Raw genomic sequence first — 27,696 nt, 5'->3', positions numbered from 1 at the left:
TGGTAGAGGGGGTGAGAGATGCTGTCTGCCAGCTCCCATGGCATTTCCAGCCAGTTTGCAATAAATGAGGATGCTTGAGGACATGAAAACAGAAAGAGAAAGAAAAGCTAATAAGAACTCTGGGTTTTAAAAAGGAGGTGCAGGGTTAACATGGGCTATTAGCTTCCAGGGTTCATACTGATTACTCAGGTAAAAACTGATGGGATAGATGAGACAGCAAAGAGGATTGTTCCAAGTCTTTGCAGAGTTGGCAGATCTCTAAATTTAAGGAAAGTGGAGATTCTCTAGCTGCTGCCTCCACTGGAAAAAAATGACTTGGCCTCACATCTGGCTTTTTCTTTCTTCACATCTCCTCTGCAGGTGTCTATACCATTGTTGTCTTTTTTTCTGAGGGGTTGTAAAACATAGCAAAAACGCATATCAATCATAAACTAAGAGGAGAGTGGTAGAAGGGACCTAGCACTATAGTAGATACTTCAAGATCAGTGGGCACCTTCAAAGTGAGCAGTAATTCTCACTAGTACACATTCACAGGACTCAATAAGCTTTGTGATCATTTTGGGTTTAGCCCCAGAATACAGAGAACTTAAAGTATGAGTAAACAGTGGGGTCTCAATCCAGACATGTTGATGTTAAAATTTCTTTTTTGAGGGGGAAGGGTAAGGAAGGGGAATAGGTGGGAAATTTGTTAAAGAGTTGGAAAAGTGGTCAATGTCTCCTGGGAATGAAACTCCTACCAGAGCTAACCCGCACCAGGTACCCCAGCTTAAAAGTTAAATGGTCTCCTTGCTGCTGCAGAATTGCTGTAAGGTTTTTTGAGCTCTCACAGCCAGCCCCTCTGTTTGTACTTCTACTTTAGCATTTAGCACAATACCCAGTGTCCTACAACATATGCGTTTGATGGTCTTCCTCAATAGATGGTAAACTCAAGAAGGCAGAGATCGAATCTTGTTTGTCTGGGTGTTTTAATATACACTGTACCATGTAAAAAAAAGAAGCTCAATAAATGCTTATTGAGTCAAAATGGCTGATAAACCAACCGAGCACTCTGTAGGTAATTATAAATTAATTCCTTTTTTCCCCCATTACTAGTCGTTCCAGGTCAAGAAGAGTTATACACCAAAGGCCCACCAACACCAGCGTATCTTGGGTTCCTGGTGTGGACACTCCTTGATATGTCACCAAGTCATCTCTTCCCACTTGTCTGCCTCTGTTCCTAGGTAAATGAGTTAATCTAGAGCACTGGCTTTCAATTTTGAAGTGTACCAAGATCACCTGGAAGACTTTTTAAAATACAGATTAATAGGTCCTACAACCAGAGTTTCTGATTTGGTGGGTATGGGATAGAGACCAAGAACTTTCATTTCCAGTTCCCAGGTGGTGCTGATGCTGCTGGTACAGGGACTTCTTTGAGAAGCTCACGAGGCCATGGTTACAGGGGACCAAGTACTTGGTCAGCTGAGTAGATGCTTATTTACCAGCACAGGTCCTGACAGGAAGACGAAAAGCGGATTTTAAATGTGAACTTTGTGACTCCTCTACTCCTCCCCACTTGAGTGACATAGCTATAGGCAACGGTGGATACATAAGTTGTCAAGCTATCAACACAGGGGCCCTTAGGCTGCCATCTGTTGGTGCCCCAGAGCACAAGCTCCTAAATTTTGTTTTTTAACTAACTGACCACAGCAAAGGGGAAAAATCCCTGTTTGGGACCTGGAGAAAGAAAGATACGGCAGTCTGCTTCTGTAAAGATTTACAGCCTTGGAAACCCCATGGGACAGTTCTACTCTATCCTATAGGGTCACTATGAGTTGGAACCAACTTGATGGCAGCAGTTTGGTGGGACCCAGGAAGAGGACCACTGGGGAAGAAGGCAGAAGAAGGGTGAAAGTCTGATTAGGTTATGTAAGTGAAGAGGCTAACACAGCTCTAATTCATACTAATGATAACAGCTAACACCTGTGAAACACTTACCGTGTGACAAACTATTCCATGGTACCCAGCTGGGTTAACTCATTTAATCCTCACAACAATCCTATGAGCAAAGTACTATATTCTTGTACTCGTTTTATAGATGAAGAAACCGAGACTCAGAAAAGCAAAATAAGTAAATAAAAAAAAAAAAGTTCTCTGAGATTACTCAGCTGGGAAGTAGCAGAATGGATATTTGAACTTAGACAGTCTGGCTCCAGAGCCCACGCTCTGAAACATTTCACTATACTGCCTCTCATGCAGAATGTACCCTGCAATGGGGAGCTGTCCCTCTCTTGCCTAACTCACTCATCACTCATGCACATTGTCCATCTAATAGAGGAAGGGAGACATATTCAGAGCCTCCACAAAGTGTCTTGAGAGACATAAATCCTTGGTCCAAGCCTTGGTTCAAGCTTCAGCCCCTTCCTGCCTTAGCTAATGTATCAGGAGTAGGAGTTGAAGTCACAGGGAAATTATTAAATTTTTATTAACAGGGCCAAAACATAGGAAGTTAAGAAAGCAAGCCATTCCCTGGCTAGACTATATATTCCCTGGCTAGACTATATATTCCCTGAGGGCAGAACCTTTTAATGTTTGTGATACCCAAAGTACCCTGGAAAATGCCAAGCACTGAGAAAGTGCTATGTATATTTCTGACAGTACAGAAAGGGCGCAGGAGCAAAGCGCCAGGTGGGAAAGACCAAAAGGAAATCTGCAGGTGGGGGAGAAGAGGGAAAGAGAAAGAGGCATGCACCGAAAAATTCAGGCACACAATATGAAAGGGAAAGAAAAGTTTACTGACAAGGCCCAGTATTTTCCCTAGAAAGGGCTGAAGAAGCAGAGGCAACTCAGCTTAGCAACTGGGACAGAGGTTCTCAATAAGCACACCTCCTGTTAGTGGTCTTAGGAGATGTGGTGAAGGACCGTGGGTAGCGAGGACATAAATGCTCCAGTGATGGGTGAAAACCTCCTAAGTAAAAGGTCCTGGGTGCTGTGAGGCAGCTGGGAAGGCTGGATTCTCTGGGAGGAGTTCTGCATTTATTTGTCTGTTTCCCAGGCAACCAAGCCAGGCCCTTATCGCCTTCACTTTCATCACTGGAGCAGAATCAAAGGTAATTGGATTAATTATTAAAGCAGCACTAACTAGTACCACCGCCACTAATTTTCCATTTATCTAGGATTTATAAACAGACATCTTAATTGATGTTGAGTTGGAATGTGCCACTCACTTTATCTGCCTGACTACTGGGCACCAGAGGGGTAAAGAGCAGGGTCAAGCAAAGGAGATAAAGAGTCTAACGCCAGAATAATTATTCATTTCTGTTTGTGGTAATTTAATACAATGATGTCTCCAAACTGTATCCACTACTACTCACTTTAGCCAGATTTGCTAGTTCAAGTGCAGACTTGGTATATAGTGCTTAAGCAATTTGTTGTGTTAGACTGTTATGGTATCAGGTTGTGAAATCTGGCTAATTCCTGAAAGCCGGTGAGACTGAGGTTCCAGATGCCCACCCTAGTGGGCCAATTTAGACTAGTCAGGCTTCCTGAAAGTACTTCCTTAGGTTAAGAAGGCCATGGGGAACATGTAAAAGAGAAATCTGCATTAGAACTGATGTTTTTAAAGGGGGAGGGGGGGGGATGACAAAAACAACCAGAAATGAAGTTTAAAAAGAAAATTCTTGTAAAAAGGGTAGGTTTGTCTTACCCACACCAGGCAACAACTGGAGGGATGTCTGAGACATAAAATTATACCAAGCAGTAATTACAACACGGTATTGCTAGATTTGTAAACTATGTAGATGTAAATATATATGACAATGAGTAGGGAGGGAATGATGCTACAGTGGAGCAAAGCTTATATATCTGACAGGAATTAAGCTGTTATAAATCTGAAGTAAATCCAATACAGCTTAAAAATCAATAAAGGAATTAAGATGGTATGTTAGAAAATATCCATTTAATACAAAAGAAGTCAGTAAAGAAGGAACAAACCAAGGAACAAAAGACATTAGACAGAGAGAAAACAAACAGCAAAATGGCAGACATAAATCTAACTATATCAATAATAACACTAAATGTGAACGGACTAAACAAGCCAATCAAAAGAGAGAGGCCGTCAAACTGGAAAAACAAAACAAGATCTGACTATCTGACTATGTGTAAAGATACAAACAGGTTGAAAGTAAAAAGTGGAAGATGATATATCATGCAAACAACCATAAAAGAACTGGAGTAGCTACACTAATATCAAACAAATTAGACTAAGACAAAAAGTATTAGAGACAGAAACATTTCGTAATGATAAGAGGGTTAATTCATCAGGAAGATCTAACAATTAAAAACTTAAATGCACCTAACAACAAAACCAAAACCAAACTCATAGTTGTCTAGTCAATTCTGACTCAAAGCAACCCTGTAGGACAGAGTAGAACTGCCCAATAGGGCTTCCAAGGAGCAGCTGGTGGATTCGAACTGCCAACAGCTGAGTTCTTAACCACTGAGCCATCAGGGCTCCACCTAACAACAAGGCACCAGTACACATGAAACAAAACCTAACAAAATTAAAGGAAGAAACAGACAATTCAACAATAGTTGAAGACTTCAATAATCCACTCTCAATGGCTGGAACAACTAGACAGAAAAACAACAGAGATATACACAACTTGAACAATACCAACCAGATAGATCTACCTGGCATCTACAGAACACTACATCTAACAACAGCACCCATGTAACATTCTTCAAGAGAGAACATAAGCTAAGTCATAAAACTATCTATTATTTAAAATAATTGAAATCCTACAAAGTGTTCTCTCAGTCCACTACAGAAACTGGAAATCAATAAGAGAAGGCAAGTTGGGAAATTATCGAATTTGTGAAAATTGAACAACACACTCCTGAACAACCAATGGATCAAGGAAGAAATCCTAAGAGAAATTAGAAGGATGACTGGGCACAAAGCTAGCTCTTACCCAGGACACTCGACCAGACCTCAATGACCACTGGCTAAGAGCAAGAAAATTCTGACATTTCCCGTTGCTTTTAATCAAAATACTAAATTAAGTACATCAGGCCCACATCTGCTGGGAGCAGATGCTCGTTAGGATGAAAGTCAAAAAGATTATGCAGGACAGATAACTAATACCCTACATGACTTAGGTCCCTATCCCTCAGAAGTTTTTTTGTTCTTCTAGTAATTACCAGGACCCTGTCAAATGCTGGGGTTTCTCATTTCACTTTTATGAGGCCTTAAACATGCAGAAAAATATTATAAGCTTAAGAACCTTTTGGCAGATACTCCTTACTTAAATGCAAGCAAAACATGGACAGAAGACAGAATGGAGTTACTACGAGTCAGGCAGACCCGGTTTAAAGTACCAGGTCTCACTAACTATGTTATACCGGGCAAGCGATATAACCTCTCCAAGCCTTAGCTTTCTTCCCTGCAGAATGGAGATACCACCACCTACCTCACAGGGTTGTTGAAATGATTAAAGGAGATAATGTATGGGAAAACACTTAGGACAACACCTGGCCCACAGTAGGCTGCCATTAGCTTCATTTCCTTTTTTACTATCAATTGCTTTTGCAGTAACAAAAAGCAAGGGTTGTCTGCTAAAAGGTCAGCAGGGGGAGCTCCCCTGATTTTTCACGTTTCCACAAAAACATTCCTGGTAGAGTTGAAGCTTTACAGGTATTCATGCCTCTTTAGTGTGGGTTCAGAATTTGTGCTGCTGAAGATGGGGAATGGCCTAGGCTGACGGGTGATAGTAGGTCTACAGGAACCTACAGAATTGTGAGGAAGGCACCAAGATAAGAGAGGAGAGATGAAGATTAACAGACTATCAAAATACTTCTCTGCAGCAGCTTCTGTTTTCTATCACTGCTCTCAGGGCTCTTTTGAGAGGAAGTGGGCAGAATGGATCTTAATTTTCCACAAATCCATTTTTGTTGATGACTTTGAATAGTTTTTGGCTAGGGTCCACTGGAGACTCATTTGTTACCATAGGACTGGTCACGCCTCCAAAAACTGCAGGTGTGTGTCTCTTTCTTCCTTTTAGGTCTGCCAAATTTCTGGGCTTCACCCTTGCAAACAGCCATTCACCATACAGAGAAGCAAACTTATGTTTGCAGCCAAGAACCAAATAGCAGGACTAATGTATGGCTAACCACCTAGACTTTGAGCTGTAGGAGGGAAGGATCATTCTGTTATCCCCTGAGCCTAGAACAATGCCTGGCACACAAGAGCTGTGGAACAAGTATCTGTTGCATGTAATTGTTCTGAGACTATAGCAACCTCATTCCAATCATACAAGAGAAAGTGCCTTTCCAGGAAAACTTGGGAGTGTTTACTGTTAAAAGACCAATTTCTCTTGTACTTTGAAAACCATTACTCTACCAGCTTTATTACATGATCACAACTAAGCTTAATAAAGAACAAAACATCTGTATTCAGGAGGGCAAGTCTTGGGGAAAGGGCTGTTTGTTACATAATAAGATTTTCCTCAGCAAGCATCACTGGGTTATAAAAAGCTATGTCTAGGAATCACTTAAAGTAAAGGAATTTGACCAAATAAGAAAAACCCTGAAGTCAGCTAAGAATCTTTCCCTCTCCTACATTAAGGTCCTAGAAGCAGTGGTATTTTGACACCTTGTCGTTTAAAACAGTTTTGGTGAGGCAGACTAGTAAGGTGGGTTAGAGTACAACCTCTGGAATCTCACTGCCTGGGTTCAGTTCTGGCTCCCCTACTTCCTAGCTGTAATGACTTTGGACAAGTCAGCCCTCTGGGCTCCCGTTTCCTCCACTGTTAACTAGATATCAGCACCTATCTCGTAGGGCTACTACAAGGAAGAAATGAAATATGTGTAAAGCACTTAAAACATTCTCTAGTGTATAGTAAGTACTCAGTAAATGTTAGCCATTTTTGTTGCTGTTATTATTATTTTTCGAATTTTCTCAAGAGAAGAAACAAGTAATACAACCATCCATAGAATCTGGAGGCACAAATACTCATAAACGATCATCAGTGCTTTTAAGAAAAGACCAATAGGTACTCTGCAATACGTACCTTGAGAAAATGGGAAAAACTACTTTAATTGTGAATGGAAGCCATCCACTACTCTAACTAACAAGCATGGTTCTTTGGGAGTCTAGATTTCCTTTCCCTAGCAGGACTTTGCATCCTTTGCTAGAGAACGTTTCTCAACATATGTGACATTTGTAAACAACTGCCTGGTGGAACACAACCTCTATATTCAAAGGTATCCATAAGTGAAATCAGGTCATTTGACGTCAGACCTCTCTGGCATTAAGAGGGAACAGGAAATGAAGGTAAACAGTTATTGAAGACAATGAAGGGGGAAAAAAAACCACACACAACACAGCTGTTCAAAAAAAAAAAAAAAAGGCTAAACGTCAAGAAAGTAGACATTTGCCTGGAGCAGAGGAGCAGAAGGTGCCATGTGGGGTGGTGGAGGTGTCTGTCCAAACAAAGAAGGGTGAAAGAGAGCTCTGCAGTGTTGCCTGGGGGCAAGCTTCCACAGGTCATCAGCCAAGCCACACAGAAGCACCAGGCAGGGAGAGCACAGGGCTATGGGAGTCTGTTTAACAACTAGGGCCAGAGTCCTCCTCAGATGAGTTGTGAGGAGACTATGGTATAGTCTGCTCGCCCACCAGACCTGGACCACAGCCAGAGAAGCCACTAAGGTTTCTGAAAGTCCTAGACCTTGGTGTTGTTGGGTCAAGGATAGTACTTAGGGAAAGCCAGACCCCGTGGCCTACCAGCTGTCACAGAAGCTTGCATAGAAATAACTAAAATAAAGCTTGCAACAGTCTTCCAGCCTGACAGGCCACTGCCTTGCACAGATCGCTCCCTACCTTTAACTACCACACAGCTCAGATTCCCCAAAACAGAATACTATTTTGAATAAAGACATTTGTTAAAGATACATCTAAATGTGGTTTGATTTTTATACCTTTTATGCCTTCACGTATATAAATTTACAAGTTGGCCATTGGGGGGAGTGTGCTGGGAAATAACTCTTTGCAGAAAAAACATACAGTAATTCTGCTTTGTTTCCTTCTCTAGAGACTTCCCAAAAGCAGCAGCACACACCATGCTTCAGGGCCTGGTCACATCGTGCCTCAGGGCCCAAAAACACTGGCCGCTAAACTATTCAGTCATCATAAAACTACCTCAGCTGGGCTTGCCCAGACTATTTCTGTTCTGTGGAGCTTTCTGAGCCAGCTCCATGGGTTTCTTGTCCCTCCTCCTTCCTCAGAATATTCCACAGTGCCTGCAAGCTCCATGTGCTGGCAGTCACAAAGGGCTGGAGAAGTGTGCATTAAGCTCCTAATTAAATCACAGGATCTGCCTCATGAGTATCTCACCAACTGAAGCATGAACAAGACACCTTTATCATTCCATTAAAAGCATGGCCAGAACCTAATCACTGGATTCAGAAGCAGCTGGTTTAAACAAATAATTTTAAAAAAGAAAAAAAGGTTTGAAGGACGTCGGCATGGGCAAGAGAAACTGTTTTCTTCAACCTAGCAGTTTGCTGCCTTGAAGTTCGGAAGTGTTTTCAGCTGAATGTCAAGATGCCATCACCACAACACAGGTAAAGAGGCAGGAAGCTTCATCTGGCTCCCTGCGCCTTCAAATTTTCAACATCCACACATACATTTCCTTACCTGCTAGGACCCTGTTAACAGAAGAGTGAGTAGCCAAGCCAGGCTGTCCACGTTCATGAAAAATCCCAGCATAAGGCAAGTACTCAGGCAGCAAGAAACGCCTACAAGAAGGAATTATACGTGAAAAGCCTACTAAAAACTACCATAAAACAAAAACCAAAAACCAAACCCACTGCCATCAAGTTGATTCCGACTCATAGTGACTCTATAGGACAGAGTAGATCTGCCCCACAGGGTTTCCAAGGAGTGGCTGGTGGATTTGAACTGCTGACCTTTTGGTTCGCAGCCAAACTTTTAACCACTGCACCAGAGCTCCACCATAACACAAAGGGGATACGTCTTCTACCTACCCTCAAAAATCAGGGGTAAAGGACCCAATGAACCTAAGGAATCCACAGCAGCACACAAAGGAATAAAAATTCCTAGAATTTGTTCTTTCAGAGATCTGTATCTTCTTCCTGCCCTTCCTTCTAAAGTAAAGTTTCCCAGGCCTTAATCTTAAACAGAATGCTCCCATTGCCACTTTTCTTTCTTTTTATTGTGGCCAATCATTTCCTGTCAGGTTTCTAGGTGGCACAGTTATATTGTAGGGTTACTAAGAAATAATATTAGATATGGACAATTCAAAGACCAGAGCCTAAGTTTAAAAACTAAATTCTAGGCTCTCATAAAGGCTCCCTCTGTGGCAGACTGCCCAGTTCTTACCTGGGGACAAAGCGTCCAAGTGAAGGTGCAGACATCCGGGCATTGCGGGGAGCTCGGTGCCTGGATCTGTCACCATTGTCCCTGGAGAAAACGAAAAGACTACACATAAGAATCACTAAGGCAGAGTCACCTAAAAGACAAACACCCTCAAAACTAAATTCCTACACTCAGGAGAAGATCCCACAGAAATGGGTCATTGGATGCTCAGTAACTTAGGTGACACACTGACACACTGCATTTGTGAAGCACCTCAAATAAGATTCACAAGCATTTATTGACATTTTAGTGGGGAAGAGGATGATTTTCCTTGAGCTAAGGTGGTCTCTGAAAACTGTAGCATCTCATATTGGAGTCAGGTCTAGACCTTTCAAGGCATCTCAAGTGGATATATGTATATGTAAACTTCTCTTTCTAGACTGAAAAATGCAAAGAAACTGGTTCTGGGGGCTCTTGAAGGAAGAAAAAATTCTGCTACCAATTTCACTCAACAAATGGTACCTTCAAAGGATCTGTTTAGGTCCTTTATGTGGAAAAATCAGTGATAAGTGAAATAAAAACAAAGAAAAAGATTGGACACTCCCTTCTTTTAGAGACTATAACATTGACAATGATAAAGAATATTAGAAAATGTAATCCTAAACCAGGTCATTTGAAGAAAAAAAGTCCAGGTGTTTTCTTCATGGACTATTAAGTTCTTTTTTTTTTTTTTTTTTACCACTTTTTCTCTATTCTTAATCATGTCCCATCCTAAGGCTTTCTAGTAGAGTCTCCAATACTTGGCTGAAAGTGCTAAAAAGATTACACAGTACATATACATGAGTGCTCACAAACCCCATAGCAACAGCAATAAACATTTATTTTAGGTTAACTGATGAAACTTCATCTCGCTTATTTCAGACATGTCATCAGGAAAAACCAATCCCTAGTAAAGGACATTATATTTGGTAAACCAGAGGGTCAGCAAAAATGAGGGAAACCCTCAGTGAGATAGACTGACACAATAGCCACAATAAAGGGCTAAACATATCAAAGATCATGAAGGTGGTGCGGCATCGGACGATGCTTCATTCTGTTATACACACGGCCACCATAAGTCAGAGGCAATTTGATGGAAACTAACAATATCCTGCAAGTGTCAGTATAATGGCATATTCACGTTATGCCGTTTAATCCTTTTAACTAGCCCATGAGGTATTATTAGTGTGTTTTACAGACAAGAAAACTAAGGATCAGAGAGGCAAACTAAAATGCCCAAGGTCACACGACTCTTAAGTGGCTGAGGCAGGTGTCAAGGAAGATTTGACTTTGAAGCCTTTGCTCTTTCCCCCACACCTCACTGCTTCCCAAAGGAAAAAGGAGGAAAGTAGCTTCACGTAGCTTAGTTTCCCATGCATCAAAGGAACAATAAGCCAAAGGGCACTGGCTGGACAGAGCAGTTAATTAGCTGCTTAACCAGCTCCACAAAATAAATGAACCTCTGAGAGCCTGAACTGGAGCATTTTCTAAATTCTCCTTTTGGATTATCTTCAAATCAAGGAGATTATCTTCAAACTGGTTATGGAACCACAGTTAATACAATACACTGGCTTTCTAGTAGGCCAGTGGGAGTGTCACAAGCCAGAAACAAAAGCCTATGAAGACTTTTACATCTTGGTGGAGTTGGCTGCTGAGCATTCAGAGACAAATCAATACTAGGCGTAATGGAAGCTGAGCCATTAAAAAGCCAGTACATGGTCTTTACTTTCCCAAAAGAGAAAGTATACTATTGTTTTCCTTAATACATCACATTCCTTTGAAATGAAATTCTACAGATGAAAGGAGAAGCAAGGAGAGAGAGAGACCAAATGGAAAGTAAAAAGGGGATTAAAGAGAACAATGGGATCAGAATATCCTGACTAACAGGCTGCAGTCACTGAGGAGCTCCAAAATTATGATAAAGTCTTGGTAGCCACATGCACAAAAACCAGTAACTGAATACCAAACAAATACGATGGCCCCCAAATCACACATACGATTATTTTTCAAATATATGTAGATTCCAGTTATGATCAGTAAAGTACTAATATGTTTAAAAGTACAACTGAATTCATGACAGCTTTTCATTATCACATGTTTTACTTATCAATGGGCACTAAAAGTACAATTTATAGCATGACAGGAATTAGAAACTATTTTGAAGTTAAAAAGGGTCTTAAGCCTCAAAAAAGGAAGAAAACTAAGCTAGTAAAAAGCATTCTGAAGCAAATCCAATCACTTTATTCTACAGCTGTGACAGCTGGTCTTCCAAGAATCACACTGCATAGCGGACACTTTGCTTCTAAAAGGTCCAAAGCCAAATCTGTGATCCACTTTCCTCTGGTCAACAAACAGTACTCTGTGTGCTGTTAGCAAAGTCAAAGAGCAGGCAAGGAGAAGCCAGTGCACCATATCGTACTGATCCGCAGTTGCCAAAATCCTAAGATGACAGATACTCAGAGAGTCAGGGGAAAAGACACAAGAAGGCAGCTTAGAAAAATGGAAAAACATGGGCAGGAATGGAGAAATTTTAGGTTCCTACAACATGCCACAAACTTTTCTTTGTTATTAAAACTTAAAAACAATCAACTTCTTTCTAATTTAGTTTCTCCCTACATTTAAAAAAGGACAGGGAGACTGCACATGGCAGAGATAATAACTTTATAGTGTTCAGAGATTACTGGAGGATACATAGAAAAATAAGACTGAAATCAGCTTGCTCAGATCCAAGCAAAGTCTCAGACGAAAGGCACCATAAACAAAAGGCAATATATTAAGTGAGTGGAGATGTATGTGCTGGTCTTCAGGCTTAGTTTACATCTTGGCTAATGATGAGAAGTAGGTACTCAATTGCATCTCAATAAAATGTTGAGATGGCTTCAAACTGCAAGTACAGAGAACTCTAGCAAAGAAGAACTGACAGCACAGAACCCAGAATAATTAGAAAAATGTGAAACGTGGGGCAAACACACAAATGTGACACTGCCTATGGGAGGAAAAAAAAACAAGGACATCTAGGGGATAATACCCATTGCCATTAAGTCAATTTTGACTCGTGGCAACACTATAGGGCAGAGTAGGACTGCCCCATAGGGTTTCCAAGGCTGAAATCTTTACAGAAACAGACTGCTACATCTTTCTCCTGTTGACCTTTTGGTTAGCATCTGAGTGCTTAACCACTGCACCACCAGAGCTCCTTAGGGGGCAATAGCCTGTAATAAAAACAACTCAGACCATTTACTGACCAGGAAAAACTTTAAAAATCAGAATGAATAGGGTGGCAAAGCCAGAATGCCCAACCAAAGGGCAATTTAAGCAAGAGGGAAAAAGATCCTGGGTTTTAATACTGGTATATACAAATCTCAGAGCAAAGGCAGAGCTCCAAATAAGCTAGAGCTGAGAAGAGCAACCGATCAGTGACCCTTTAGATTCTATACTCTCGAAAGAAGATAGGATCTAGAGATAAGGCATTGAGATGGAAAACCAAATCCATGCACAGAACATTCTGGCGGAGTAGAAACAAGGGGAGAGGGAAAGTGCTGAGAGTTCTAAGAGCAAAGGAATTAAAGGTACTTGAGATAACGATGGACTCAGAAAACTATATAGAGTCTACCACTCTGTTCAGTGCTTATACCAGGTCAACACAAGCAAGGCTCCACGAGATGAAGGAGGCAAAACAAATTTGACAGACACTGAATATGAGTGGATTGGAAGATGTCTGCCAGACGGACAGTGGGAGAAAGGCAAACCCAAAGAGATAATTTCCCTTAGAAAGAGTGAAGAGTGCTAAATATTGGGGCCCAACACAACAGACACAGAAGAAAGACGTGACAGTCTGCTTCTTGAAAGATTACAGCCTCGGAAACCCTGTGGGGCACTTTTACTCTGTCCTACAGGGTCACTACGAGTCAGAATTGACTTGACGGCAGTGGATTTGGTTTGGTAACATAACATAGCCCAAGCCCTTTTCAAGGGGGGCTTAAACAAAAAATGGTGAAAATCAGAGTGTACAAATAGGTTGTTATTGCTACTCCATCACAGGAGGACTCTTTTACACCAGAACACTTTTCAGGGAAACACCAGAGAAATCCTCATCAATTTCATCAGCCAGAAGCTGCCTTTAAGCCAGCAGGATAAGAGCTGGCTGGGTTCTTAATGGCTTTCCCAGCTGTTGAACTCTATGCATCTTTGATTAACTCTCAGAGGGGCATTTGGGAAGGGAAGGGGAAAAATAAGCAAGACTTTACAAGGAAAAAACACCCTCAAGCAATCAAGCATCCAAGACAAGTGCCAAATACAAGAAGATGCATCTCCAGAACAAGGGAAAAACACAGCAGCAACTCTTCTGCTAAATACCTGGGATTAATTGCCTCAGAGAGAGGCTATAATTTAAAGGAATGAAAAATACACCTGCAGACTCCTGTCTAAGTCCTGACCAGAGTCAGGTTGTCACTGCTTTTCAGTGACAAACGGCTGACTTGGTCTTTATAAATGAAGCTCTTGCAGCAAGAAGCTCAAAAGGCCATCGTCCTCTTGACAGCACACAGTTGACTGCTGAAAATCAGACTATTAAAAAAAAAAAAAAAAAAAACTTGCTTCCCTGTGCCTCTCTTTCTACTCAATCTTCAGATAATAGAAGGCCTAGTTGTTATTCTTATCCCTGGATGGCACATAATCTTGCCCATCACTAAGAACATACTTCTTTGCTCGAGGCTGTGCTGGAAACCAAGGCCCCAGTCTCTCCTTCCAAAGACTGTGCACACATATAAGGGCTCAAATCTCTGGGAGGAAGACACAGTCCCAGGTGATGTCATCTACAAGGGATATCTAATAGCATAGGCCTCCTGGGACTGCAGAGCCTTAATTTTTCTCCAAGGAATAGTAATATAAGAGATAGTGTGAGATAATTGCCATTTACAAGTTTCTTTCCTTCTTTATTTTACCTTTTAATTTCATCTGCATGCATTATGCAAATCCATATTCCTACTGCACATTTTTTTTCTGGCTGTTTAATTATTCTTTCTGTATTTTCCCATTCTCAGTCCAAGCACAATCCAAATATATTCCATTTTCTTTCTCCTGCATTCCCCAAACATACCCCGTAGGTATTTATATGTATTTTATTTGCCCAGAAAGGGTGCTAATTCTAGAGTCACCAAACAATATTATAAATTTCTAAGCAATAGGCTCACAATCCTTGGTTAAAGAGCTAAAATTCTGGTAGGCATGTATAGATTTTACAATATATTGGGGTATTACAGGTACCAGATATTCTATTCCTAAGACTTAGGCGGTCTCTTTACTTTTCTGAGACTTTCCATTATTCCACCTCTGTTGTGTACAACAGAAATTCTTCCAAGGTAGTGAACTCCAATAAAGAACCAAGATTCTTAGGGCTAAAAGAAAAGTCAAAGATTATCTAATCTCACTTTACAGATCACACAGTGAAACCTAGGGAGGGAAAGAGACTTGCCCAAAACCATATGCAAATCACAGGCTAAGCCAAGACTAGAACCCAAGGCTCTTCCCTAGACAATAGTTGTCAGGCTGTGGGGCTAGCAGGCAATGACAAGTGATCCCAGTTCCAATCACTGCTGTTCTAGGAATCACTTGCTATTTATAAACTTAGTTCAAAATTGGCTCCAGGGAGAGTAAAAAAGGAGTTGGGCAATATTTCATTTGAAGTAGTACGAAGTGAGATGGCTGAGCTCTCAGGCAGCTCATTCCCCTAGAAATATCCACAAACAGGCCCCACTCTTAGAAACACCAAGACCTCTTACACCCAATATCTAAAATTTGGCCCTCATAAATCCTTGCCTGTACTACATCCACTGCTGTCTAACTGGTTTTCCTGAATCCATCTACCTGCCATTTTAGTTCCCCTAAACCAATGCTGCCAGTTAGCTGCCTAAAATACAGATCAAATTATGGTTACCTCCAGGTAAAAACAAAGTCCAAATTTCTTAACCAGGCGTTTCAAGCTCTCCACAGTTCAGGTCCCTTTCTGATCTTCTCTCTCATATTACAAACATTCCATACTTCTGGGCACAGATTATTCAGGCTCCCTCAATAAATCCGGTAAACTCCCTCCCAAGATTTCAGATGGCAGCAGCTAACCTTACCTTTCTTGGCTACATGTTATGCATTTGTTATTAAATACCAGTCACGGGCTCCCACAGAAGTCCTGGAAATTCCAGGACCAGAATAGAGGGCAGAGGCAAGTACCATGTTTTATGCAAATAACGCATGCCTTCTATGTGTTTGCCAACCACGCCCTACTCCTGGTGAGACATTTTCATAAGTACTGCTATACCAATTTTTTTTACATGTTGCTGTAAAAAAAATTAGCACAGCACGCTTACGAAATACCTCATGGGGGGAGGGTGCAGTTGGCAAACAAATGTAGAAGGTGCACATTATCTGCATAAAACATGGCACTACCAAGGACATGTGGCTTCACCTTGCAGAAATTTCTAGTGAGGAGAATTTGAAGCAAGTAGATGAGTCTTACAAAGTTATCAGTATTTCATCTAGAGACGATGATTAAGGGAGTATAGTATTATCTGGTTTCTAACATAGTTTTTTTTTTTTTTTAACATAGTTTAGCTATGACTCAACTAAAATATTTTTTAAAACTTTTTTCAAAAAGGCAGATAAAGAACATCAAATTGTGAATGAAGAGCAAACAACATCCTCTATGACGAAGTGATGGCAGAGGTGAGGTTGGCACACATGGTGAAAGCCTTCAGAATTCTATTCAGATATACCATCCACCAAGAAGATCTTTTAAGAGCTTCTTCGTCAAAAGTATCTAGCATTGGTACCATAAAAGGAGAAGCACTCTCTGAATGAGACTCCTCTGTACATGTGTATGTGGTAGTGCTAGAACGTATCATGCCACACTAAGGAACCAAAACCCCCAGAAACGACTGTCATAATACTTACAACTAAACACCTTTGCATATGTGGTCACAATACAGACCTCTGTGTAAAGGGGACTCAAATGCAGCCAGACAAATTAGAAGAGTTAAGAAAAGAAATATGATAGACCTAAAGAGACTTCATTTCAAGACAAAACTAGAATTCTAACTGAGATGTTTTCCCTAGGCAGAAATCCGAAGTATAGCTCAGCATCACAACTGTTAATGAAGGACTTGTTTTCTTCTATGCTAGAATGATTTTCAAGAAGTTGAATATAATAACTCAGTGGCTGGTATACACAGTGGAGATATCTCTGGTTTATCTAACCTGAAGCTTCTCTAGTTCCAAATGTCAGTGGCAAGGACTTTGCTCAGGGTATCCTTCTGCCCTGGAAGGCAAAACAGCTACAGAAAGAGTCCCTTTCATTGAGGTAGGAAGGGTAGGAACGTGAGCTGGGGATGATTCTGGGATTGTAATTATATTTAAAATAACTGATAAAATGGGAAAGAAGCACAGTTGGAACAATAGTCATACGGCCTCTTCTGCAGGCCTCAGCAACTTCCAGGACACAACACTTAGTCTGCGCTTCCTAAGTCTCCCCTCCCTCTTTCCAGCGGGAGAGTGAAAATGAAAATGGGAGTTTTCCTTATGCCCATTTGTCATCAGCATTCTAACAGGTGGTCTGGGCTTGAAAGCAGGCAGACAGCAATGTCAGGGGCAGCCACACCTTCACCCTGCTTGTGAACATCTTCATGCAAAGACAGGTGCTGAGGGCTTCAGGAGAGACCTGCTGACAGTAGGTTTCTGGGTGTCCTGTTTCTGCATTTTCATAAACACAGGGACCCTGTGGTCTCAATCCTTGGTGCAGACAAGATGAATGGCAGGGGGAGGAGATGGCTGCCTGGAAAGACGGTCATTAATCCAGACCACAAAAATATAGGAAATTTAACCTGATGCTGACCAACCTCCAAAGCCGTCTTCCCTAGAGATAAATCTCAATAGTCTTGTTCTACAGCAAGCTCATGGAAGGGCTCAAATATGGCTGTACATCATTTCTAAAGGGTTTTAAATCTGCAGGACAATAAGAGTCAGACACTAAATATGCTTCTTTCTGTTCTCTAATCTCAGACATGTCTATGATTTGGTCAAGTCTCAATATCCTCTTTCAGAAAAATACCATAATGGAGTAAATAACTATCCCATCGGGTCACTGGAATGAATAAACAAGGTTAAAAATATGTATACATATAATGCATATGAATGTATTTATACATATTATATACATAAATATTTTATAAGATATAAATTAACATAAAACCAAAAAACCAAACCCAGTGCCGTCAAGTCGATTCTGACTCATAGCGACCCTATAGGACAGAGTAGAACTGCCCCATAGACTTTCCAAAGACCTCCTGGTGGATTCGAACTGCCGACCCTTTGGTTAGCAGCCATAGCACTTAACCACTATGCCACCAGGGTTTCCATAAATTAACATATATATAAAAATATTAGTACACCTGATACCTTCCATTCAATAGATGACAGAAGAGAACCAAAAAGGACAGGATCTGGGTAATGGCTCCTTTGGTTTTCTGGGGAACTCTATATACCTGGATAGGAGCCAGAGAATTGCCAAAAGATCTACTGAATTAGCAAATGGGAGGAGGATGAAGAGGTCAAAGTGGGGTAACAAATGCAGGCACATGATGTGCTGTGAAGGTGAGAAAGCCCAACAGAATGGTCTCTCTTAAGGGCACCTAGTAAGGAGGATTCCAGGTCACATCGAAGTTACCTGGTTCTCTGTACCTGAAACTACTATAATCTATGGCTGTACATGCCTCTAACTTTCCTTCTAGTTATCAAGTTAAGGAAAAGGACTGTTGTTGTTGTTACTTTCCATCAAGTCAGCCCCCAACTCATGGCCAACCTATGCGCAACAAAACGAAATACTGCCTGGTTCTGTACCATACCCACGATCAGTTGTGAACTGGACCATTGTGATACACTAGGTTTTTGTTGGCTAATTTCTGGAAGTAGATTCTTCGTAGTCCATCTTAGTCTGGAAGCTCCACTGAAACCTGTTCAGCTTCACAGCAATACTCAAGGCTCCACTGACAGAAGGGTGGTAGTTGCACATGAAGTGCACTGGCTAGGAATTGATCCCGGGTCTCCCACGTGGAAGGTGAGAATTCTACCACTGATAAAATTAAAATGGGCTGGTACTTTTCTAATTTCTTACTACCACCCTCTTCCGAGCACCTAGAAACTAAGAGCAGACAGGGGAGCAAACACAAGCAGTACTCAGTTTACAGTGGTGGTGGGGCAGGCAGGGAAGGAGACAGAAAGAAGGAACAGACGGTAAATCAGTTTCAACCAGCCAGCAACATCCTTCACTGGAAGACCTGGACTACTAACGTTAGGTGACTAATCCACAGCTGCTATTAAAAACAAGATTACAGTCTGCATTAGCCCAAAACGAGAGACAAACACCCAAGGGAGGGGCTTTTGGAAGGGTATTAGAGAAATCAGCTCCTCCTTATTAACCGAGGAGCAATACAAGCCCCCAGGAGAAAAACGGGTAAGTCAGTGCATGAAAGGTGAAGAAGAAAATGTAAACTCAGGTCGTGCTGAAGCCAGGGGGAGGCAAGAGCACAGGTGGGCTGTGGGGAGCACAAGGAGGAGGCAGTCTGACACAGGAAAATCGAGGGGGAAAGAGAGGAGGTGGTAGCAGAAGAAAGGGAAGGTAAGATAAGAACAGAACATTTTAAACTAACCCAGAACTCCATTGTGAAGGACAAGTCACGAGGCAAGACACAGCTCAAAGGCATGAGCCCCACATTTCACGACTGCAAAGAGATAATACACCCTTCTGACTATGCATGGAAAGAGGGCTAGGTGGTCCACAGCACTGACTCCCAGGGCTCTACAGGATTACTGAGAGAAAGTCACCCAGGCTTTTCAGCAGCACCAAATCTCAGCAACCTAGGCATGTATGTTTAAACGGCTTCCGTGAATAGACCTCAGTGCTGGAAAAATAAGAAGGCCTACAAGAGAATATATTACAGGTGTCTGCCTGGCTAAGGGACTGGAGACTCTGTGTTCCCCTCACTGCCAGTATATGCATCCACCTTCCCCTAGAGTGGACAGAAGGGAGAATGATGCCGACTGAGGGTCTGAGAGTAGCTGGGCTTGGCTCCCACAGTTGGTGACAGAGGACCAGCATCCCCGCTCCCTTGGCTACACCAAGCTGCTTCAGTGCACCCCTGCATTTCTTTCACATCTACATCTTACTCAGACAAATAAACCTCCCATTTAGCCTTCCTTGCTTCCAACTATGCAATTGCTAGTGTGTTTATCATAGCATTAGAAAGGCAAAATGGTACAAAGGTTGTTCCCACCTCCTTAATCCTCTCTGTCAAAGAAATTTCTCAAACAATCATAAAGCTCTGTTACAAGATGGCTCCTGAGCTTTCCATTCATTTCAAAGAAGAGGAAGCAGGTCAAGAAGAGGCAAGAACTTTTAAGACCCCAGATCTGACTGAGCTATGTCAAGATGGGGGGTGAAGGGAAATGACTGACGGGCTGCGCTATTCTAATACTGCCAGCAAAAAAGGAGGGAGGAAAACCCACTTAACTACTCTTCTCTCTGTCTTGTTTTGCATGTTTGATTGCAAAACATGGGAATCAAAACAAGAGTGAAATGTCCAATTTGAAACAAGCCAGGAAAGGTCAGGAGCAGGAGGACAGAGAATGCAAAACCCAGCAGTAAGGTAGGGGAGAATCAACTCTGGAGCCTGGAGCTGACTGTTGCTTTAGCTCACTCCTCTATCACCCTCACTAACCCTCAAAAAGGCCAGTAGAAGCAAGAACTGCTCAACCCACCACATTAATGTGACAGGAAACTTTCAAAGGCCCCTTATGAGGGAAGGAAAACAGTGAGAAAGTTTAGGCAAGGGGGCTGCTGCTGTCCACAAGTTGATTCCGACTCATAGCAACCCTACGAGACAGAGGAGAACACCCCCAGAGGGTTTCCCTAGGCTGTAAACTTTATGGGAGCAGATTGCCAGGTGTTTTTTCCCACTCAGCAGCTAGTAGGTTTGGACTGCTGACCTTTAGTTTAGCAGCCCAGCACTTAACCATTGCACCATCAGAGCTCCTTCAGGCAAGGCAGTACGACCTCAAAAAACCAATCTGATCAAGGGTATCAAGAGAGAGAATCTTCCTTCAAGGAAAATACAAGTATTTTCTTTATTTTTAATCTCCATACTTACTCTGCTTAAGAGAACAAACACCAGCCCTGCTGGCTACCTGATGGTGTGAATATAGCCCATGAGAAACATTTTTGCACTCAATGTACACGCAAAAGGGAAATAAAAATGTTGCCCAAAGAGCAGCAGCCTTCTTCTCCCACTCTGGCCTGGGGCCCAATGGGCTGTCTCTGCCCATAGGCTCCAGTGAATCAGCAATGCAACTGCCAGAGGCAGGAGTGCCCTGGGCATTTTCAACCTCTGTCCCATCCTATTACTCATAAATAATAACTTAGGGCTTTGAAGCAAGAATGCCAACCATCCTGGCTCAGACAGTAGCCAACTTGGAAGTACTCACAGCTTGGGAGGAGAGGGAAGAAAGCAAGCTGGGTATGTACTTACTCGAAGTCCTCAAACTCCAAGTCGGTTCCCTCTACGGATGGACCCTGGTTGTCTGAGGAAGAGGAGGAGGTGGAAGAACGGAGACGGTTCTGTTGGTAGCGCATGGAGCGCTGGCGAATACTGTCTCTCCGCGAGAGATACTGGATCATCCTCTGGGCGTAGTATGCAGCAGGAGATAATCTGAGAGAGACAGAGATGGACAAACACAAACTAGCACTAAGTGGGGAATACTGTGAAAGACAGTAAATCCAGCTCTCCTATGACATCTCTCTGCTGAGGCAAACTCCGGAGACATGAAAAATAAAGGGTATTTAACTCGCCAGCAGGTTTGGACTGCAGAACATGCTTATCAGACTATCGCCAGTGTTTCTCTTCTGAGATAAGGCAAACTGGCTGTTTAACCAGTCATTATCTGATCAAGAGTTGCCCTCTCCCAAGAAGATAACACTGGACCTCTCTTTTTAGCTCTTAAGAAAAACAAAAACCAAACCCACTGCTGTCCAGTCGATTCCGACTCATAGTGACCCTACAGGACAGAGCAGAACTGCCCCATAGAGTTTCCAAGGAGCGCCTGGTGGACTTGAACTGCCAACCTTTTGGTTAGCAGCCGTAGCACTTAACCACTACGCCACCAGGGTTTTAGCTCTTTAAGGGATCCCTTTTAGCATCTCTGGATGGCCTTTATACAGATTCACAGCTTTTCCCCAATCATCATTCATGCCCAAAATGTAAGAAATGAAAGCGGCCTCAGCAATCACCTACAGATCATCTTTCTTTCATCTTATAGAAGAGAAAACAGGCCAGAGATAGTAAACCTTAGACGATTAATAAAGGCACCTACAGGCATCATCTTCGCCAGGACTTCTTTCACCTCCAACAAACATACATGGCTCCAGATTTGTCCTGTCCTCTTAAAATGATCTCTTTGAACCTCTTACCCCTCCCTTACTGACTATTCATAAATATCTGTAACATGGAGGAAATATACATGATAGAAATTGACAGTAAAAATAAACTTGGGAGAACAGAGGTTCTAACAGAGAAAAACAGATTTTTCTGCATCTTAAAATCAGATTGATAAGGCTCCATAGGTACTGAGCAATACAGAAGGTAAGAGTCATTCATTCTTCTTCTCCCTTCCTATGGCTATTTTCAGTAAGTAATTAGTCTCGGCCTTTATCTTCAAGTTATGACTTTAGTATTCTCGATACTCCATGACAACTTAGTGTCCTATATACAACTTCCCACATCCCTTTCTTTCTCAAGTCTGTCCTCCATCTCTCACATCACTGCTACATGCTTTGAGGCTGTAAACTGAGAAGGGGAGAGAAAAACAGTAACAGAAAAATGTCTTATGTGATAATATTAAGTGGAGTACTAAGGAATTTCAAGACTCAAGATCTGCCTGAGGCACACACTTCGACCTAGCAATTCCACTAGGAATTTCATCCTACAGAAACACACAAGGACACAAAGATAGATGTAGGAGGAAGTTCACTTGCAACAATGTTAGCAAGAGAGAAAAACTAGGAAACAACCCAAATGCCCATCAACAGATTAAATTATAGCCATACCCAGAAACACTATACTATGTAGCTACTAAAAAGAATAAAGTATCTCTATACACTCAAAAGAAAAGCACTACAAAATAGAATCTTAAGTGGAGGGAAAAATTGAAGAATGGTATTATGTACTACTATGTATACAAAAATATGTATTTCTATAATTAGAGATAGAACTAAAAGGAGACACAGCAATCATAACGAGATTTGGGTGCTTTTATACTTCATGTGCTTCTGTAATGTTTGAGTATAAAGGAAAAAAAAGCACCTGTCTTTTGTTATTTTTTTTAAAAAATGGCAATCTGATTGAGATGGAAATAGAAATAGTCCTATCCAAATGGTATGAAAAGTATTTATGAACATCTTGCAGCCTGACTTTTTCATATCCCTGGACATACCTCAGTAAGTCCACTGACCCAGGCTAAAAAAGATCCTGCAGTCAGCTGCTACAGGAACTGAGGTCAAATCTGAAATGCCTGTCATCAGAGATACTGTCCATCTGACCAACCAACAACTGGAATTCCCAAGCAGGCGGGCTGACAATCTTTGGTACTCCAATGTCTGTGTTATGGAACAATACGCTACATTTGGTACCACTGAATCCAAATTATCTTTGCACAGCAGGGGGGAATAGGTTACACAGATGACTTGGTCAAGGTAATAAGGGTATAAGAATTACTTCTTAAAAGCCTCAACTGGCAGAACTTTCATTATCCTTTTGGGACCCTGTTCTCATGCATTTCCCCAGAATAAATCACAGAATTCTAAATTTTCAACAGAGAGAAACCAATACTTCTAAGGTGTTCCTGTATCTACCAAGCATACAGAAAACTAGCAGAAATCAACTAATTGTTGGTTAAATTCTCAAGTCAACCAGACTGGAAAAGACCAGAAGAAAAGTTTCAAGAGGAGAATAAAGATCATTTTTTTGGAACTGTTCTTGAAAAGTGACCATAAATACACTGATTCATCCCTTGCCTGACAGCCTACCCTAACTAAGGGAAAAAATACAATATTACTGGTAATAGAGTTAGTAATAATGCTGCTGCTGGTGATAATACACAAAGATTGTCTTTTTATTTAGGGACACAATCTCAATCCTAAGGAACCCTAATAGTTTAATTGCACTACTGGACAGGGATTCCCTGGGCTATGAAACTAAACATCAATGGTTTAAAAAAAAAAAAAAAAAAAAAACTCCTGACACATTATTAAATACAAATACATTCTACCTTCATCCTTTTAGGTATCCAGAGGGGAGCTAGGGATCTGAATGCTGAGGAGAAACCTCACAAAGACTTTGACCTCTACATAATGGTATATGGTAAAGTGTAAAAGGAAAAAAAATTAAACCACCAGTAATAAGGTAACACTCATCATCCTGCTGAAGAGCCTGGAAAAATCAACAGACAATCCTAAAGTGTCCCAGGTGGAAATCTGAAATGTTTAAATAAATCCTCAAGTTTTCTGCAAAACAGAACACTTTCTCCTTCAAAAAACTTACTTTGTGTTCAAAAGTAAAATGTAAAAACATCAACACCACAACGTATGACACTTTCCGTGATGAAGAAATCAGACTAGGTATAAATAACAGACTTATACATGATGAGACCAAATAAGATCTTCATCTTTAAGAATCACTGTTGAAATGTGCCAGGTCAAAAATTCTATTGAGGCCCTAAAAGAAACTGTTCTATAGAAAGAATTGTTCTATCTCAGTGTTTCAAAGTATTTCACGCATGCCAAAAATTTCCTTCCCTCATTTAGGGGTTATGTTCAGGCCAAATTAGAAGCTAACATAAATCCCCTGTTTCAGTCATCATCTAAATTGCCTACCTGTTTTGAAGTCATGAATCCCTATATTCCCTGATTCTCGGATTTGCCATTTTTGGAGTACAGAAAAGGAAGTAAGAGCACAACGGGGAATCTGTTCACTAGTATCACAGGAAGAACGCTCAGTATCATGACATAGATGTGGCAACAACAAAACCATTTAATATTCCGGTGGATTTGAACTTTTTAAGCAAAGCTCATTTAGCTTTATCTGACCTATACTGCTAACTTGCCAACCCCACCACTATAAATTCCCCTTTTCTTTGGCAAAGCCTCACAATGTGCTCTAGATTAAATTAAGCGCAGGTTACCCCGTTTTTAGATCACTAACAGAATCAGTAAATGCAACTCTGGCAACCCCAAGGGGCTGCTCTCTGCAGGTAAAAATTATACACCACCTCAATGCCCTATTATTGGTTCTCAGTCACCAGATCAGGACAGTGTGGGCCTTCAACTCATCTGAATTTCTTTTTTATCTCTTCAAGAACTTTTCAAATGTCTTCCAACCGGTGTAAAGCAGGCACTTTAAGAAAATGCCAACTTGTTTTATTCAGTTATTTTCTTCAGTCATCTTTTCCTTCAGGTAGTCTCTAAAAACTCAAAATCTGGATGAGCTTGACTGCTGCCTTTTGATTTTCTAAATTCCCTCTCAAAAGAGCACACAGTTCTGTTTTGTTTTTATTTGTAAGTAATTTCTCTAAAAATAAAAACCTTTGTTTCCCTTCTGGCTTTCCCCATGAATGGCAACAGCCTTTCTGACCAGCAGAAAAGGAGTACCCTGTGCCTGCCTGCGGCCTCCTAGATACCTCCTCTAGTGCCCCACTTGCAGAAAAGAGCCCCAAAGGACAAGAGCTCAGTCATAGCCATCTGTCACCAGAGGTTCTGTTCACTTACCTGCAACAATTCCCAATCACCTGAACCACCTGTCTCAAAACTGTAACTGAAGAGTAAAAGAGCACCAGGACCAGAGAGGCACAGAAGGGGGCTTCCAACAGCTAGGCAACCCCAAGGGCCGCCCCTCCCCCCCACCTAGTGCCACTTCTCACTTTGGCCTTACCTCGCTGGGTCTGGGTAAATTGGGTGCTCTCTGGATCCTGCTCCATCATAACGGGATAATGAAATGAGGGAAGACTCCAGCAGCCTCCTAGCAGAGATTAGAAAAATGGCAATAATCCCTGTCAATTACCAACTCAGAGGTCATTCATAAGGAAAAATAGGGGGAAAGATAAATAACTTCCCCCTTAGTAGCCATCTAACACCTGTTATCTGGGATCACACCCTTCCTATAAGCTAAGTGCTGAGAGTCATAAACGAATGAAGAGCTACAGAGCTCCCACACTGGATATGGCCACTGTATTACGTTGAATACTGCTCTTCAGTGAGAAATGAACAAGTGCTTCTGACGTGATCTTCTTTCTATTTGCAGTATCTCCAGTAGACAAATAGGAGGCTGGGATCAACACATGACGGGGAAAATAGGGCAGACACAGACAAAGACTGTCACAAAGTGCCAAAATTTTTCTTGTTGCTCAGTTCCTACATGTTATCATAATCCACGTGACCCTCATTTTCTACTCCTTCCACTTTGCCCACACCCTTTTTGTGAGAAGTACCTTTAACTGACAAAAATCTTTAATTATATAATCTAGACCAATCATAAATTCAACTCATATGTGACACACACATTTTACTGAGCACCTTTTTTTAAATCAGGCAATATACTAAGCACTTCACATGTATTTCCTTATTTAAACCTTACCACAGCCCAGAACGGCAGGTATTACTATACATACGTGAGAGCACTGGACCTAGAAGAAGTATAGTGCAATGACACACAGCTACTAAGTGGTAACACCAGGATGCCAGTGAAGGTCCGCTTCCAACCCCTACTCTACACTGCAGCACCCTCCAGTGCCCAGGCAGGTAAGAAGTACGCATACCCACTGGGAGCTATGGAGCCTGGCAAAGAGGACAACCCATGTCCCACCACTCAGCTTGAGCCAATTGTTACTATGCTAGAATGTGGGTTCAATATTGCTGGCTCTCACTGTTTTAAGAGAAGCCAGAAGTTTGAATTTTTGGCACAAAATCTCCTGATTGCTAAATTTTAGCTAAAACATTGTTTTTCTTTTCGTGTTAACACCAAAACCCCACTCCCATCAAGTCGACTCTGACTCATAGCAACCCTACAGGACAGAGTAGAACCGCCCCATAGGGTTTCCGAGGCTGCCACATCTCTCCCATGGAGCGGCTGGTGGGTTCAAACCGCTGACCTTTCAGTTGGCAGCCAAGTACTTAACCACTGCACCACCAAGCCTCTTTTTTGTACAAGAGCCAGTTAAAATACATCCGATGAATGCAGGCCGGGGGCCCCCAGTGTGCCATGTCTGCCATACTGCTTCTCAACTCAAATGTGCCTTGGTAACCAACCAAAATCCTGCCGTAGAACATGTTTCAAAAGAAATGGTCTGAGAAAGAAACGCATGGTGTTCCTCTCCAGCAGCATCTTGCCTGGTTCTCCCAGGAACAGGTGTCCAGCTCCCTGCCAGACTCTTCTTTAAAGCAGAGATGCAGGGTATGGACATCAGCTACCAATCTTTCCCAGCTGAGTTAACTGAATTCACTGTTATTAAAAACAGCTGGCTTTAGGTGTAGTCATGTACAGTTGCTTTATTCCAGCAACTGGCATTTCCCCTCACAGCTTGGGGAAGAGATACAGCAAAGGATCTGTCAGCGTGGCCTGAGATCTTTCCTGTCCAGGACAATCAGCTGTTAAATGATGCTTTTTATCTAGACAAAGCCTATAACCTCCACACTTAAGACACTTTAAACAGTCCTGCCACTGAAGGGAGAGAATTCAATGTAACCATGAGGAAGGAAGGAAATCAAAAAATACACCTCCCTGATTGAAAGCCTGAATCTTCAATGATATCTATGTTTATAGCAGCAGAAATGCCGTATTTAATCAATTGTTAAGAGACACTTTAAAAAAAAAAACAAAAAACATTTTAATGTCTCTGAAACTGGGATGCATGTTACCACTGTGACACAATTTAATTGGCAGGATTTTTTTTTCCTTCATAGGGGCACATAAAATAATGGCATGTTTTTGAGTCTTTGAAATATAAAATGTTTGTGAGAGGTAGGGACAGTGAGAGGTACATGGATTGGAGGGGGAAAAAAAAGGGAAAATTTGAGAAGAGTAATTTATGCCACCTTACATGGACAGTGTTTACTCATTAAACAAGTTCTGCAGGAACTGGGTGGGAGTCAAAGAAGGGAGGCAAGATCTGGAAGCAGTTGACTGTCCTGGAACACACAGAACCTTGTTCCATCTCCA

The 27,696-nt window shown here is 41.7% G+C and overlaps 1 protein-coding gene across 11 annotated transcripts in view; it reads right to left on the bottom strand.

The window, feature by feature from the left end:
* AMBRA1 (autophagy and beclin 1 regulator 1) overlaps nt 1-27,696 on the bottom strand; it is a 181,324-nt gene that overhangs the window by 76,480 nt on the left and 77,148 nt on the right. For 7 of the 11 annotated variants that reach the window (XM_064288199.1, XM_064288200.1, XM_064288196.1 and 4 more), the window contains 4 exons: nt 25,414-25,500; nt 20,962-21,141; nt 9,377-9,457; nt 8,672-8,772 (listed from right to left, as the gene is read on the bottom strand). In XM_064288199.1, the coding sequence (XP_064144269.1) occupies nt 8,672-8,772; nt 9,377-9,457; nt 20,962-21,141; nt 25,414-25,500 (449 nt within the window). The remainder of the gene's footprint in view (nt 1-8,671; nt 8,773-9,376; nt 9,458-20,961; nt 21,142-25,413; nt 25,501-27,696) is intronic. The other 4 variants (XM_064288198.1, XM_010592095.3, XM_064288201.1 and 1 more) reach the window with 2 other exon arrangements.

Source organism: Loxodonta africana, chromosome 7 (genome assembly GCF_030014295.1).
Source record: "Loxodonta africana isolate mLoxAfr1 chromosome 7, mLoxAfr1.hap2, whole genome shotgun sequence".
Taxonomy (NCBI): domain Eukaryota; kingdom Metazoa; phylum Chordata; class Mammalia; order Proboscidea; family Elephantidae; genus Loxodonta; species Loxodonta africana.
This window is presented reverse-complemented; position numbering and strand designations above follow the sequence as displayed.